This window comes from Pimephales promelas, chromosome 25, assembly GCF_988280905.1.
Source record: "Pimephales promelas chromosome 25, fPimPro1.hap1.1, whole genome shotgun sequence".
NCBI lineage: Eukaryota > Metazoa > Chordata > Actinopteri > Cypriniformes > Leuciscidae > Pimephales > Pimephales promelas.
Window position 1 is genome coordinate 807308 of NC_142793.1, and position 16800 is coordinate 824107.

Here is a 16800-nt window from a genome sequence, read left to right on the forward strand (position 1 = left end):
AATGTCATCATAATGTTCTTAGAACAACATTCTCTGAACGTACTTGGTTTGTGAGTATGTGTGTGTTGCTCATCAGCTCCTGGACGGACGGATCATCTGAAGCTGGAGGCTCTGAATGAGAAGCTCCTGCGCTTGTCCTGGTCTCCTCCTGACGGCAGCTGGGATGTCTACCGGATCCTGTTGTTCAACGGCTCGTCTGTGCTGACGAACCGCACCGCTGACAGGAGTGTGCTGGAGCTCAGCTTCACGAACTGGACTCTGGTTCCGGGCCGGCTGTACCGGGCGTCCGTCAGTGTGGAGAGCGGAGGTCTGAGCTCGACCGCAGACTGCCACGGGAGACTAGGTGTGTGACTGATTCAACCCCTGCACTGAAACTGCACTAGCCAACAGGGGCCTAAGAAGTGTGCTTAGTTCTGTTGAATATGCTCTTTTAGTGTACTTCACATATTAAAAGTGTATTTCTTCAGCACTATACTTGCAGATAATATAATATTATTAAAATAAAAGGCCATTTAAGTGAACTTAAAGGAATTGTTCACATCAAAATGAAAATTCTGTCATCATATACTCACCCTCAATTTCTTTCTTCTGGAAGATATTTTGAAGAATGTCAGTAATCAAACAGTTAACTGGACCCAATGACTTCCATTGAAGGAAAAAAAATGGACTGGTCTATGAACACACTATGCTTCAGAACTGAAGAATAGATTTTTTTTGTCTCTGAATCCCAGCCCTACTGAACACACTGAACAGATTCGCTCATAGTTAACTGAATCATAATGAACAGTGCCCATATCTAGAGACCTGGGTGTGTTCCCCGTCCAGCGCTGTAACTCGCTGCTTCACTCTCATAGTATGATGTATCGTTGAGAAAGAAATCAGCTAGCTAGTCCCGATTTGATTGAGATCGAATGAATGCTAGATGGAAATACGGATATAACATCTGAGGACTAGTTCTCATTTTTCTCAGATTTCAACTTTATTTCCGGATTCAATCATAGCAGGAGTGATTGCTCGTTCTCATTCTGCAAAAACGGTGCTTTAAATCTTTTGTCAAAACTAAAAGATGTAAATGACATTTGTATGTATTCTAAATAAAAGATACCATGCAAGGTAGATTGTGATGTATCTCTGTGTTCCTCTGTTGAGCTCCCCGACCCGTCCAGTCGCTGACTCTCCGTCACAGTAGCGAGACGTCTCTGAGCGCTGTGTGGACCCGTCCTGTGGGCGAGTGGGACGACTACACCGTCCTGCTGAGGGGCGCAGACTCCACGGTGGACAGAAGGACATTAGCTGGAGACGTGCAGCAGTGCAGCTTTAGCAGCCTGACGCCTGGACACACCTACACCATCACAGTCACCACCAATAGTGGAGCTCTGAGTAGCTCCGCCCACGTCACAGGAACAACCAGTGAGTTGCTCCGCTGCTTTCATCAGGGTTCGGTTCAGCGTTGTAGCGGTTCTCAAGGAAAAAGTGAACCGCACCGTTCACACACACTTGCACCGTGGTTGATCTAATCTGATGACGCATCTATGATCTGCTTTGTTGAAAATAACAACACGTAAAACAACACGACTGCTAATGTCTAATTTAGCTCTGCTAATGTATGTTTCTGTTGATGGATCCACATGGCTCCCCAATAAAACATTATAACAGCGATAATCAAGTAAACGTGAACAAACGGTAAAACTTTGTTCTATGCGAGTGCCGTTTGCTTGAACATGACCAGTCCTTTACGCCGCCATCACGCAGGGGCGCTCGAGCGCAGGCCTGAACTGCACACACTGCTAGCTGTGGTCAAACTAAACTCATTTAAGCTTTGCCAATTTAAACATTCAAGACCAAGATGCGAAAGAGAACTCTTTGTGTGTGTGTATACGTTTCATGTATTCAAGTATTGAGTTCTCTTTTAAAGGTCCCCTGACACGGGGTTATTGTATTATTTTATAATGTTTCCTGGGTTGCCCTTATAATGTTAGTATGTTTTTTAGATCAAAAATAGTCATAATCACAGTTGGGAATAACGGCGTTAAAAAGAACGGCGTTAGGTAATATAACTAATTTCTTTTTCTGTCGTTACAACGCCATTAACGTTACTGGAGGTTAAATGCGGTGCGTTACCACGGGCGTCAGTTTGGTTTGAAAGTGCTGGGGACAGAGACGCATTCGGAAGTGCTGGTACAATCCTGTCAAACTCTGCAGTCTCTCGGCTCAACCCGTACATAAATCCATCGAAACCCAACCGTGAGCCTAAAACCGTGACACAAACCGAACCGTGAGCTATTAGACCCGATGCAGTGTTCACCGATGATGTGTAATGTGTGTGTTCACCGATGATGTGTAATGTGTGTGTTCAGTGATGAAGTGATGTGTGTGTTCGCTGATGAAGTGATGTGTGTGTTCAGTGCCTGCACAGGTCACACACCTGCGGGTCAGTAATGAGGGCCGCACAGACGCGCTGCAGGTGCGCTGGGACGCGGCGGTCGGAGAGGCGGATCTGTACCGCGTGCTCCTCATCCACGACAGCGTGGTCATGAAGAACGAGAGCGTGCCGCCCAACGTCAGCTCCGTCCACTTCCAGGGCCTGAGGTGTGGCGCCCTCTACAGGACAGTGGTGACCACTGCGCTCGGCAGCGCCCTCTCACGCCAGACCGTGGCTGATGGACGCACAGGTTCCCTCACACACACACTCTCACACTCTCTCTCACACACACACACATAAAACACATAATAACATTACAATAGTTTCTTCAGAATGTCAGTGGGGTTTTCTCGAAGGACGACACACAGGTACGCTGGACTTCACACACACTCTTCTCTGGAGCTGCAGGAATGCTCCTGGAATGTTCAGGAAGCCTTGGATATGTGGAGGTCATGTGTGTGACTTCCTGCAGGGAGTGTTGTTGTGGACGGAGGATGTTGTTCTGTTCTGAGCGAACAATCACTGACTTATTGAGAGTCGTCAGAGTTTAGACACTGATACTCCTGAACATTGCATCTTCGTATTATTTATGAATAAATAAATGCTATTATTAAAGGTGGGGTAGAAATTTGGGGAAAGGTTTTTTAGAAAATTTCTACCTACCCCACCTTTAAGTTATATAAACAATTATAAAAATCTGAATATGTAATTTATAGGTAAAGTCACCTTTATTTATATAATACCTTACTCAATAAAGATTGTTTGAAAGCAGCTTTACAGTGATAAACAGGAAGATTTTGATTAATCAGATTATCTAGTTTAATAGATCATTAATTATATATCATTAACTTCCCAGTAGTGATTGCTTTAAGACTAGAATGTCAACTATCGCACAGTTTATGATCCATAACATGGAAATGAATCTGAGAAGTTCATGGTTCCCTCTCCCTTAGCCAGACAATATTTATATGTAATGGTATTGAAAACACACATACCGAACAAATAAAGCACTACCCGCCATCATGATTATGTTTCTTTGGGAATTGAATAAAGCTCTGCCTGTATTTCGTAGTGAAGGCTTCATATTGTGTGTGTGTGTGTGTGTGTGTGTGTTCAGTTCCAGCCGCTGTGAGAGATGTGACGGTGAGCAACAACGGGCGCATGGACTTCCTCAGCGTGTCGTGGAGAGCCGCTGATGGAGACGTGGACAACTACTCTGTGACTCTGAGAGATCAGGACAGAACCGTTCACACACTCACTGTGTCTAAGCTCAGCACAGAGTGTGTGTTCAAGTCTCTGGTGTCTGGACGTCTCTACAGCATCTCCATCGCCAGCCGCAGTGGAGAGTTTGAAAACCACACCGTGGTCCAGGGGCGCACACGTGAGGAGATTCATAAGCAGTTTTGTCCAGGTGTAGTTCCTGTAATGAAAGTGTTTGCAGCTGGTTTGACATTATTGTCCGGTTCTCTGCTCTAGAACCCTCCACAGTGTTGAACCCTACGGCCACACACATGGCTCGTGACGACCATCTGAAGGTTTACTGGCGCCACGCGGCCGGAGACTTCGACTACTATCATGTCTCCATCAAGCATAACAATATCTTCCACCAGAACAAGACGGTCCCCAAGACTCAGAACGAGTGTGTGTTCAGCGGGCTGGTGCCAGGCCGACTCTATACTGTGATTGTCAGTACATGGAGTGGGAAATATGAGTCCAGTGTCTCAACTCACGGAAGGACATGTAAGTATGCTTGTGGTGGTTTACTGTACATAGTTCACTTTACTGTACTTCTGTAGCACTATAGTTCATTTTACTGTACTTCTGTAGGCCATAGTTCACTTTACTGTACTTCTGTAGCGCCATAGTTCATTTTACTGTACTTCTGTAGCGCCATAGTTCATTTTACTGTACTTCTGTAGGCCATAGTTCACTTTACTGTACTTCTGTAGGCCATAGTTCATTTTACTGTACTTCTGTAGCGCCATAGTTCATTTTACTGTACTTCTGTAGGCCATAGTTCATTTTACTGTACTTTTGTAGTGCCATAGTTCATTTTACTGTACTTCTGTAGCGCCATACTTCATTTTACTGTACTTCTGTAGGCCATAGTTCACTTTACTGTACTTCTGTAGCGCCATAGTTCATTTTACTGTACTTCTGTAGCGCCATAGTTCATTTTACTGTACTTCTGTAGGCCATAGTTCACTTTACTGTACTTCTGTAGGCCATAGTTCATTTTACTGTACTTCTGTAGCGCCATAGTTCATTTTACTGTACTTCTGTAGGCCATAGTTCATTTTACTGTACTTTTGTAGTGCCATAGTTCATTTTACTGTACTTCTGTAGTGCCATAGTTCATTTTACTGTACTTCTGTAGGCCATAGTTCATTTTACTGTACTTCTGTAGCGCCATAGTTCACTTTACTGTACTTCTGTAGCGCCATAGTTCATTTTACTGTACTTCTGTAGGCCATAGTTCATTTTACTGTACTTCTGTAGGCCATAGTTCATTTTACTGTACTTCTGTAGCGCCATAGTTCATTTTACTGTACTTCTGTAGCGCCATAGTTCATTTTACTGTACTTCTGTAGGCCATAGTTCATTTTACTGTACTTTTGTAGTGCCATAGTTCATTTTACTGTACTTCTGTAGTGCCATAGTTCATTTTACTGTACTTCTGTAGGCCATAGTTCATTTTACTGTACTTCTGTAGCGCCATAGTTCACTTTACTGTACTTCTGTAGCGCCATAGTTCATTTTACTGTACTTCTGTAGCGCCATAGTTCATTTTACTGTACTTCTGTAGCGCCATAGTTCATTTTACTGTACTTCTGTAGGCCATAGTTCATTTTACTGTACTTCTGTAGCGCCATAGTTCATTTTACTGTACTTCTGTAGGCCATAGTTCATTTTACTGTACTTTTGTAGTGCCATAGTTCATTTTACTGTACTTCTGTAGTGCCATAGTTCATTTTACTGTACTTCTGTAGGCCATAGTTCATTTTACTGTACTTCTGTAGCGCCATAGTTCACTTTACTGTACTTCTGTAGTGCCATAGTTCATTTTACTGTACTTCTGTAGCGCCATAGTTCATTTTACTGTACTTCTGTAGCGCCATAGTTCATTTTACTGTACTTCTGTAGGCCATAGTTCATTTTACTGTACTTCTGTAGGCCATAGTTCATTTTACTGTACTTCTGTAGGCCATAGTTCACTTTACTGTACTTCTGTAGCGCCATAGTTCATTTTACTGTACTTCTGTAGGCCATAGTTCATTTTACTGTACTTCTCTAGTGCCATAGTTCACTTTACTGTACTTCTGTAGCTCCATAGTTCGCTTCTGTATCAGGGCGTTTCCTGCGAGGAGGGAATGCCTTCTTCGTGCCATGATTGTCCCTTGTTTTGGTCCGCGTCCGTGAATCACCTCTTTATTTCATGTCAAAATCAAACTCGAAGTTCTGTGGTGTAGTTTACCATAGTTATGTTGTTATGTAGTTCTGTATTGTATTTTACCATAGTTATGTTGTTCTGTAGTTCTGTGGTGTAGTTTACCATAGTTATGTAGTTCTGTAGTTCTGTGGTGTAGTTTACCATAGTTATATTGTTCTGTAGTTCTGTGGTGTAGTTTACCATAGTTATGTTGTTCTGTGGTGTAGTTTACCATAGTAATGTTGTTCTGTAGTTCTGTGGTGTAGTTTACTATAGTTATGTTGTTATGTAGTTCTGTATTGTATTTTACCATAGTTATGTTGTTCTGTAGTTCTGTGGTGTAGTTTACCATAGTTATGTTGTTCTGTAGTTCTGTGGTGTAGTTTACCATAGTTATGTAGTTCTGTAGTTCTGTGGTGTAGTTTACCATAGTTATATTGTTCTGTAGTTCTGTGGTGTAGTTTACCATAGTTATGTAGTTCTGTGGTGTAGTTTACCATAGTTATGTAGTTCTGTAGTTCTGTGGTGTAGTTTAACTTGGTTATGTTGTTCTGTAGTTCTGTGGTGTAGTTTACCATAGTTATGTAGTTCTGTGGTGTAGTTTACCATAGTTATGTTGTTCTGTAGTTCTGTGGTGTAGTTTAACTTGGTTATGTTGTTCTGTAGTTCTGTGGTGTAGTTTACCATAGTTCTGTAGTTCTGTGGTGTAGTTTACCATAGTTATGTTGTTCTGTAGTTCTGTGGTGTAGTTTACCATAGTTATGTTGTTCTGTAGTTCTGTGGTGTAGTTTACCATAGTTATGTTGTTCTGTAGTTCTGTAGTATAGTTTACAATAGTTATGTTGTTCTGTAGTTCTGTGGTGTAGTTTACCATAGTTATGTTGTTCTGTAGTTCTGTGGTGTAGTTTACCATAGTTATGTTGTTCTGTAGTTCTGTGGTGTAGTTTACTATAGTTATGTTGTTCTGTAGTTCTGTGGTGTAGTTTACCATAGTTATGTTGTTCTGTAGTTCTGTGGTGTAGTTTACCATAGTTATGTTGTTCTGTAGTTCTGTAGTATAGTTTACAATAGTTATGTTGTTCTGTAGTTCTGTGGTGTAGTTTACCATAGTTATGTTGTTCTGTAGTTCTGTAGTGTAGTTTACCATAGTTATGTTGTTCTGTAGTTCTGTGGTGTAGTTTACTATAGTAATGTTGTTCTGTAGTTCTGTGGTGTAGTTTACTATAGTTATGTTGTTCTGTAGTTCTGTGGTGTAGTTTACCATAGTTATGTTGTTCTGTAGTTCTGTGGTGTAGTTTACCATAGTTATGTTGTTCTGTAGTTCTGTAGTATAGTTTACAATAGTTATGTTGTTCTGTAGTTCTGTAGTGTAGTTTACCATAGTTATGTTGTTCTGTAGTTCTGTAGTGTAGTTTACCATAGTAATGTTGTTCTGTAGTTCTGTGGTGTAGTTTACTATAGTTATGTTGTTCTGTAGTTCTGTAGTGTAGTTTACCATAGTTATGTTGTTCTGTAGTTCTGTGGTGTAGTTTACCATAGTTATGTTGTTCTGTAGTTCTGCAGTTTAATTTTCTGTAGTTATGTTGTTCTGTAGTTCTGCTTTTTGTCGTTCTGTTTCTCGGTACTATAGTTGCCTAGTATGTTCTCTCTCTCAGTGCCAGCAGGAGTGTGGAACCTCTCGCTAGCTGACAGTGGCACTGAGGATCTGCTGGTGACGTGGGGTTCTCCTCCCGGAGATGTGGATCATTATGAGGTTCAGCTGCTCTTTAATGACATGAAGGTGTTTCCACCCATCACACTGACCAGCAGCACGAACAGATACCTGCTCTCTTCACTCACTCCTGGAAGACTCTACAAGATCGTGGTGTCCACCTTCAGTGGGCCAAACCTCAGTGTGCAGGTCATCAAAGGCAGAACTGGTACATCTCATGTTGCATGTGGATATCAGAGAAATGTAAAGCTGAAAAATGTGACTTTTCACTGTAGTTATCTTGCAAAATATTTAATGTTGTGCTGTTTTCTTTGTATGCAGTTCCCAGTAAAGTGAAGAACATTCACATCAGTAATGGCGGTGAGAGCAGCAGCCTGAGAGTTAACTGGACGCCGGGACAGGGGGATGTGGACCGGTACACTGTGTCCCTCTCTCAGATGGGCGGCCCGGCTGAAGAGAGATCAGTCCCTAAACATGTGACTGAGATGAGTTTCCAGGGACTGTTGCCGGGACAGCAGTACATGATAACCGTTACATCTATTAGCGGATCTCTGATCAACAACAGCACAGAAACCGGACGAACAGGTGAAATGACGAGTTCTGATGTTCTCTGTTGTCTTTTATCATATTGCTGTTGCTGCATGCTGTTTTATAAAAGCCTTCAACAACATCATGGTAAAATCAGTGTGTTGTACAGCATAGGGTGGCTTATTGATGATATGTTCAGACACTACTGTACATTTTTTTATTATTCTTGGGTGTACAGTACTAGTACATGTGAAAAGCGCTTTATAAATACGTCATTCATTCAAATATTCTGTTAATATGAATAATACAATTTTCAGTTTAAGCCTACAAACCATTTAATCATTTCAGTTGGTCTACTAGGATTGTCACAATATATTGCAATACAAAAATGCAACAATATGTATCGTGGATAGAGACAATCTGTTTTGTGGATAGTTCACCCAAAGTGAAAATTACTGTCTGAGAAAGAAATTGAGGCTTTCAGAGTTTTAGTGTGACTATTAGAAAATAAAATAATTCTGTATTTTCAGCTTCAGAATCATGAATATTGTTATTCTGGTGTGTCTATTGTCCTGTGCTTTGGGCTTCAGCACCAAGTCCAAGTCTATTCATCTACATACACAATGCGATACCAAATTTAGTATTTTAATTAACAGTAATCTTTTTGCTAACCTTTTACCTTGGAGTATCGCAATAATATGGTATCATGAGTTCAGTATGTGGAAGCGTGATACGAGGACATCACTACACCTCTGTCTATGGCTGATGTCCCGTGTGTAAACAGTTCCCTCCGCGGTGCGGGCTCTACGGGTGGAGACCCAGCGCAGCTCGGCGGCTCTGCTGGTGTCCTGGCAGCCGGCTCCGGGGGTGTACGACAGCTACCGGCTGCAGGTCCTGGATGACAGAGGAACGCTGGTGGCTAATAACTCTCAGACCGCAGAATCCAGTCAGCATTACCTCCGACAGCTGACGCCGGGGAAGAAGTACCGCATCCGGATGCAGACCGTCAGCGGAGGAGTCAGCAGCGACGATGCCGTGGCTGAGGGCAGAACCTGTGAGTAGACCCGCTTGACCGAGCTCTTACGGCAGACGAGCTGGCCTGTTCAGAGTCTGAGAATGTGTCTGTTGTAGGTCCAGCTTCTGTTAATGAGCTGTCGGTCTTCAGCAACACCACCACAAGCCTGTCGTTCCGTTGGGCTCCGCCGGACGGGGAGTTTGAGGGGTTTGATGTTCTTCTGTATAACGGAGATGAAAGCTTGCATGATCAGAAACCAGGACTGGCGAGCATGCGGGACTGCTCTTTCCATGACCTTCGACCCGGGGCGCCGTACAAGGTGGTGGTTCTGACCCGCAGTGGAGATCAGACCAACGACACATTACTCTGGGCCCGGACAGGTGAACAACACACACACAGTAGTTATTAGGGCTGTCAAATAAAATTAGAATTTTTAATATTCGTCAATTAATAAAACCCTGCACATTCGAATGCAAAAACCGTGCATTTTAATGTTTGGTGTGGCGAGGCGTGCAAGACATGATGATGTCGTCACTGACGCGGTGTGTTTCTGTTAGCTTATCCAGTACAGCGTGTTGCTAATATGAAAAATGGCAAGAAAAGGCTCTTCCTGCTGAAGAAAACCTGAGTGTGTGTGTGTATATCAGCTGTAATACAGAAAGCGCTCAGTGCGTGTTTATCAGCTCAGCACTCACTCAGATCAAGAGCGTCTGGTGTGTGTGATGATCCATATGTAGATGTAGTGAGTAGAAGTGAGTGTTTCTGTAGGCCACTTTGCTGGTGTGTGTTCATGTAGTTCATTACGCTGTGTGTGTTGAAGTGTGTTTTCTCAGGTCACTGATGCACAAACAGATTTATGCACTATTGTTACCTAATCTCTTTACTTGCATGCACATTAAGAAAATTATATTTTATTTAAAGGCGTCATATAATTCCATTTTTGTACAAGTTCATATGAATTTTTAGAGCCTAAAGGAAAACTTTGTAATATACGTTTATTAAAAATTTGCATTAGTAATGTAAGAAAACACTAATTTTACCTGGTCAAAATCAGCTCTGTTTTCAGCACGCCGTTTCAGTGCATATGCCTTTAAATGATAATGAACTTCGCTGACTCCGCCCCTCTGTTCTGCTGGCGCTTTAACACAGCGCAGTGTTGCCTTGACAACAGTTAAGGGTGTAAGACCTACTAAATCGATCCAAAGGCGGCGTTCGATTAGTAGCGAAGGTTTCACGCGTGACTCTCCCCATGGCAAAGAGACTCCATAAAATGAAAAAAGGTTTATCCATGATCTCATGAACATTAATTGTCTCTAATTTTGCTAATATTTAAAAAGAAATTTGAATTAAGCTTTTCAGTCATTTGACAGCCCTGGTAGTTTAATGTCATTGCAGTTTAACCGAAAACACATCACAATTACAATTTTGTTCACATTTGACCATGAAAGCCAAACCGTGTAATTAATGTCAATGTTGTAATCATCAGCTTGGTAACGGTGTTTTGCAGTGCCCGCGGCTGTGTCGTTCTTGCGTGCGGACAGCAGGAGAAGCTCTGAGAGCCTGTGGTTGAGCTGGAAGCAGGCGGGGGGTGAAGTGAGCCGCTACACTCTCCTGATCTACAACCCCGACGGGACTCCTCACGCTCAGCACAGTCTGGGCCCCGAGAGCCGGAGTCATCAGTTTCAGGGCCTGGTGTCTGGGCGACTCTACCGGGCGGTGGTCCTGACACACAGTGGAGATCTCTCTAACATGGCAGCTACTGACGGCAGGACGGGTAAGAGCGATCCCAGAAGACCTGAACACGGTTTCCTTCAGCAGAACTGTAGAATCAGTACTTTATAAATGTAGTACTGATTCCCTTGGTGGCTTTGATATATTGTAGACCCTAGGCCTCCGGTCTCATTCTCCTTTGGAGAAATCACAAACACCTCACTGGAGATGACCTGGAGCGGTCCAGAACACACTGATTATGATGACTTCGACCTTCAGTGGATCCCCAGGGACTCTCTGTCCGTGTTCAACCCCTACCAGAGCCCCACATCCGGCAGCCGGATCCTTAAGGGCATGTTCCCTGGCCGGCGGTACAACATCAGCCTGCGTACGGTCAGCGGCGCTGGATCCCACAACCCCAGCTACAGCCGTCCCATCGACAGCAGCATCAGGACAAGTAAGTGACGGCTTTATGAGAGCCAAGATATCAGGCATCTCTGCATGTCCCAAACAGGCTGATAGGTAGGTTGTGCTAGGCTTCTTCTCTAGAGTGTTCTACAGACTGACACGTATATAATACTTAACCCTTGTGCGTCCTTATAGACATTTTTTGTCTTTTTCATTATTATTATTTGTTATCATTCTGCAAAATGCAAACATTTTGAGTGTATTTTATTGAAATTTTACTATTTCACCCCCATTTCTTTTAAAACATCTATATTGCACTAGAGTAATACACGATAGTTCCTCTCAGGATCTTTTGGATAAATATGTCCCCATTGAAACCCATTAATTTTTAATCCCTGGGCCATTTAACTTTACAGTTGTGCAATCTTTGCTAACAGGCCCGTAGGCACACACAGTAAGAGACCTATCTCCGACCCGTAGGCGCAGGGAAACGACCCTCTCGTTCACCGGGGTAAATTCCAACACATGAGCTGGGGGGCTATAATCAAACCCACACCAGCCCGTCGCCTCTCACCATGGGCAACTCCAGGGTGGTGAAGAGTCCATCCTCTCTCGAGGAGTGTGGTTCCAGAGCCCAAGCCATGCGTAGAGGTGATCCCGACTATCTCTAGTCGGAACCTCTCAACCTCACGCACAATCTCAGGCTCCTTCCCCGCCAGCGAGGTGATATTCCATGTCCCTAAGGCTAGTTTCTGTGTCCAGGGATCGGGTCGTCGAGGCCCCTGCCTTCAACTGCCGCCCAATCTTCTCAGCACCGGCCCCTTACGGTTCTTCCTGCAGGTGGTGAGCCCACGGGAAGGCGGCCCCACATCGCTCCTTCGGGCTGAGCCCGGCCAAACCCCGTGGGGAGAGGCCCGGCCACCAGGCGCTCGCATACGAGCCCCAACCCCGGGCCTGGCTCCAGGGTGGGGCCCTGCCTGTGTCATACTGGGCAACATCACGGTCCTTGTTTTTATTTTCTTCATAAGGGATTTTGAACCGCTCTTAGTCTGACCCGTCGCCTAGGACCTGTTTGCCTTGGGAGACCCTACGTAGCCCCAGACAACATAGCTCCTAGGGTCATTTGGGTACTCAAACCCCTCCACCACGTTAAGGTGGCAGTTCAAGGAGAGGATTTTTTGAGATATCAAACTCAAATTTGGAAAAGAACTTGTTTAGATATATGCCTTTGATTTTCTAGCAGTTTTTGATTTTCTAGAGTTCAGAATGTTTCATAAAATATGTTTTTGTTCATAAGTAATTTTTATAAACTTAAACCTCGATAATTTATTTTTGGTTCACGTTTGATTTTTTTTTTTTTTTACTTCAACAATAATCTGCCACGGGTCTTCTTTAAAATCATACAAAAGCTTCAGACATTTTTGTCCTGGACCTATGTGTTACTTTCTTAACTTGACGCACAAGGGTTAACAGTAGAGTACTCCAGTGCAATAAAGCAGTTAACTGTGGGTATAGCAGTGTGTGTGTGTGCTGTGTTCAGGGCCCGTGCGTGTCCAGGACCTGCACTGCCGTCCGCAGAACTCCTCCGCCATCGCCTGTTCCTGGACTCCTCCAGAAGCCGACTTCGACTCATACACCATCGAGTGCTCCCGAAAGGACTCGCAGAGAATGGTGTACTCGCGGCGCACTCTCAAAGAAAACACCGTCTATCTGATCAAAGATCTGGAGCCTCACAAACACTACATGGTCTCTGTCAAAGTCATCTCTGACAGCATGACCAGTGAGGCGGTCATGGAAAATGTGGTGACGATGATTGACCGTGAGTTTGGGCTTTTCGTTCTATAAATAATCACTCTCTGACGGAGTGTTCGCTGATAGGCTTCATGTGTTCTCAGGTCCACCTCTGCCCTTCACTCGAGTTGAGGAGAACACAGTTCAGATCACCAAGTCCACCATATTCTTCCAGTTCAACTGCAGCTGGTTCAGTGACATCAACGGCGCGGTGAAATTCTTCACCATCATTGTCACCGAATCTGATGGTTGGGAGACTTTTTCTTTATCTTTTTTTGTGTTATGCACAGATAGCTAAGCCAGTCTCCTTACACAAGCATGTAGTGCAATGATCCCTCTCTTTGTTTGCATCCAGACAGTGTAAACCAGCAGCCAGACCAGCATCATCCTCTTCCATCATACCTGGACTACCGGTCCAACAGCTCTGTCAAAGCGTATCAGACCAGCTTCATTCGCAGCCACTGTGACGAAAGCCAGAGCTCTACACAGGAGATAGAGGTCCATCTGGGGTCAGGCATGGAGAGTCTAGGAGGACGGTGCGATCAGAAACCACTGGCCAGTGCAACTCAGGGTCAGCTTTTCTTCTGCGATGGGCCACTGAAACCCAAGACTTCATACAGGTGAGGGCCACTCAGGAGTGCTAATGCTATTGTCGAGCCTGTGCTAGTGTCGAGCCTGTGCTAGTGTTGAGCCTGTGTTAGTGTTGAGCCTGTGCTAGTGTTGTGCCTGTTTTTGTGTTTAGCCTGTGCTAGTGTTGAGCCTGTGTTAGTGTCGAGCCTGTGCTAGTGTTGTGCCTGTTTTTGTGTTTAGCCTGTGCTAGTGTTGAGCCTGTGTTAGTGTTGAGCCTGTGCTAGTGTCGAGCCTGTGCTAGTGTTGAGCCTGTGCTAGTGTTGAGCCTGTGCTAGTGTTGAGCCTGTGCTAGTGTTGAGCCTGTGCTAGTGTTGAGCCTGTGTTAGTGTTGTGCCTGTGTTTGTGTTTAGCCTGTGCTAGTGTTTAGCCTGTGCTAGTGTTGTGCCTGTGTTTGTGTTTAGCCTGTGCTAGTGTTGAGCCTGTGCTAGTGTTGTGCCTGTGTTTGTGTTTAGCCTGTGCTAGTGTTGAGCCTGTGCTAGTGTTGTGCCTGTGTTTGTGTTTAGCCTGTGCTAGTGTTGTGCCTGTTTTTGTGTTTAGCCTGTGCTAGTGTTGAGTCTGTGCTAGTGTTGAGCCTCTGTTAGTGTTGAGCCTGTGCTAGTGTTGAGCCTGTGCTAGTGTTGAGCCTGTGCTAGTGTTGAGCCTGTGCTAGTGTTGTGCCTGTGTTTGTGTTTAGCCTGTGCTAGTGTTGAGCCTTTTTTTGTGTTTAGCCTGTGCTAGTGTTGAGCCTGTGCTAGTGTTGAGCCTGTGCTAGTGTTGAGCCTGTGCTAGTGTTGAGCCTGTTTTTGTGTTTAGCCTGTGCTAGTGTTGTGCCTGTTTTTGTGTTTAGCCTGTGCTAGTGTTGAGCCTGTGCTAGTGTTGAGCCTGTGCTAGTGTTGAGCCTGTGCTAGTGTTGAGCCTGTGCTAGTGTTGAGCCTGTTTTTGTGTTTAGCCTGTGCTAGTGTTGAGCCTGTGCTAGTGTTGAGTCTGTGCTAGTGTTGAGCCTGTGTTAGTGTTGAGCCTGTGCTAGTGTTGAGCCTGTGCTAGTGTTGAGCCTGTGCTAGTGTTGAGCCTGTGCTAGTGTTGAGCCTGTGCTAGTGTTGAGCCTGTGCTAGTGTTGAGCCTGTGCTAGTGTTGTGCCTGTGTTTGTGTTTAGCCTGTGTTTGTGTTTAGCCTGTGCTAGTATTGAGCCTGTGCTAGTGTTGAGCCTGTGTTTGTGTTTAGCCTGTGCTAGTGTTGTGCCTGTTTTTGTGTTTAGCCTGTGCTAGTGTTGAGCCTGTGTTAGTGTTGTGCCTGTGTTTAGCCTGTGTTAGTGTTGTGCCTGTGTTTGTGTTTAGCCTGTGCTAGTGTTTAGCCTGTGTTAGTGTTGTGCCTGTGTTTGTGTTTAGCCTGTGCTAGTGTTAAGCCTGTGCTAGTGTTGAGCCTGTGTTTGTGTTGAGCCTGTGTTAGTGTTGAGTCTGTGCTAGTGTTGAGTCTGTGTTAGTGTTGAGCCTGTGCTAGTGTTGAGCCTGCGTTTGTGTTAAGCATGTGCTAGTGTTGAGTCTGTGTTAGTGTTGAGTCTGTGTTAGTGTTGAGCCTGTGTTTGTGTTGAGCCTGTGTTAGTGTTGAGTCTGTGCTAGTGTTGAGTCTGTGTTAGTGTTGAGTCTGTGTTAGTGTTGAGCCTGTGTTTGTGTTGAGCCTGTGTTAGTGTTGAGTCTGTGCTAGTGTTGAGTCTGTGTTAGTGTTAAGCCTGTGCTAGTGTTGAGCCTGTGTTTGTGTTACGCCTGTGCTAGTGTTGAGTCTGTGCTAGTGTTGAGTCTGTGTTTGTGTTTAGCCTGTGTTTGTGTTTAGCCTGTGCTAGTATTGAGCCTGTGCTAGTGTTGAGCCTGTGTTTGTGTTTAGCCTGTGCTAGTGTTGTGCCTGTTTTTGTGTTTAGCCTGTGCTAGTGTTGAGCCTGTGTTAGTGTTGTGCCTGTGTTTAGCCTGTGTTAGTGTTGTGCCTGTGTTTGTGTTTAGCCTGTGCTAGTGTTGAGTCTGTGCTAGTGTTGAGCCTGTGTTAGTGTTGAGCCTGTGCTAGTGTTGAGCCTGTGCTAGTGTTGAGCCTGTGCTAGTGTTGAGCCTGTGCTAGTGTTGAGCCTGTGCTAGTGTTGAGCCTGTGCTAGTGTTGAGCCTGTGCTAGTGTTGTGCCTGTGTTTGTGTTTAGCCTGTGTTTGTGTTTAGCCTGTGCTAGTATTGAGCCTGTGCTAGTGTTGAGCCTGTGTTTGTGTTTAGCCTGTGCTAGTGTTGTGCCTGTTTTTGTGTTTAGCCTGTGCTAGTGTTGAGCCTGTGTTAGTGTTGTGCCTGTGTTTAGCCTGTGTTAGTGTTGTGCCTGTGTTTGTGTTTAGCCTGTGCTAGTGTTTAGCCTGTGTTAGTGTTGTGCCTGTGTTTGTGTTTAGCCTGTGCTAGTGTTAAGCCTGTGCTAGTGTTGAGCCTGTGTTTGTGTTGAGCCTGTGTTAGTGTTGAGTCTGTGCTAGTGTTGAGTCTGTGTTAGTGTTGAGCCTGTGCTAGTGTTGAGTCTGTGTTAGTGTTGAGTCTGTGTTAGTGTTGAGCCTGTGTTTGTGTTGAGCCTGTGTTAGTGTTGAGTCTGCGTTTGTGTTAAGCCTGTGCTAGTGTTGTGCCTGTTTTTGTGTTTAGCCTGTGCTAGTGTTGAGCCTGTGTTAGTGTTGTGCCTGTGTTTAGCCTGTGTTAGTGTTGTGCCTGTGTTTGTGTTTAGCCTGTGCTAGTGTTTAGCCTGTGTTAGTGTTGTGCCTGTGTTTGTGTTTAGCCTGTGCTAGTGTTAAGCCTGTGCTAGTGTTGAGCCTGTGTTTGTGTTGAGCCTGTGTTAGTGTTGAGTCTGTGCTAGTGTTGAGTCTGTGTTAGTGTTGAGCCTGTGCTAGTGTTGAGTCTGTGTTAGTGTTGAGTCTGTGTTAGTGTTGAGCCTGTGTTTGTGTTGAGCCTGTGTTAGTGTTGAGCCTGCGTTTGTGTTAAGCATGTGCTAGTGTTGAGTCTGTGTTAGTGTTGAGTCTGTGTTAGTGTTGAGCCTGTGTTTGTGTTGAGCCTGTGTTAGTGTTGAGTCTGTGCTAGTGTTGAGTCTGTGTTAGTGTTGAGTCTGTGCTAGTGTTGAGCCTGTGTTTGTGTTGAGCCTGTGTTAGTGTTGAGTCTGTGCTAGTGTTGAGTCTGTGT

The 16800-nt window shown here is 44.5% G+C and overlaps 1 protein-coding gene across 4 annotated transcripts in view; it reads left to right on the top strand.

Annotated features, from left to right (window-relative positions):
• The window catches only part of ptprbl (protein tyrosine phosphatase receptor type B, like), a 48367-nt gene that overhangs the window by 26494 nt on the left and 5073 nt on the right, over positions 1-16800 (top strand). For all 4 annotated transcript variants that reach the window (XM_039670252.2, XM_089127450.1, XM_089127452.1 and 1 more), the window contains 14 exons: positions 77-343; positions 1150-1410; positions 2406-2672; positions 3540-3803; positions 3899-4162; positions 7508-7771; positions 7885-8148; positions 8876-9145; positions 9223-9486; positions 10614-10880; positions 10989-11273; positions 12765-13043; positions 13120-13263; positions 13371-13635. In XM_039670252.2, the coding sequence (XP_039526186.2) occupies positions 77-343; positions 1150-1410; positions 2406-2672; positions 3540-3803; positions 3899-4162; positions 7508-7771; positions 7885-8148; positions 8876-9145; positions 9223-9486; positions 10614-10880; positions 10989-11273; positions 12765-13043; positions 13120-13263; positions 13371-13635 (3625 nt within the window). The remainder of the gene's footprint in view (positions 1-76; positions 344-1149; positions 1411-2405; positions 2673-3539; positions 3804-3898; positions 4163-7507; positions 7772-7884; positions 8149-8875; positions 9146-9222; positions 9487-10613; positions 10881-10988; positions 11274-12764; positions 13044-13119; positions 13264-13370; positions 13636-16800) is intronic.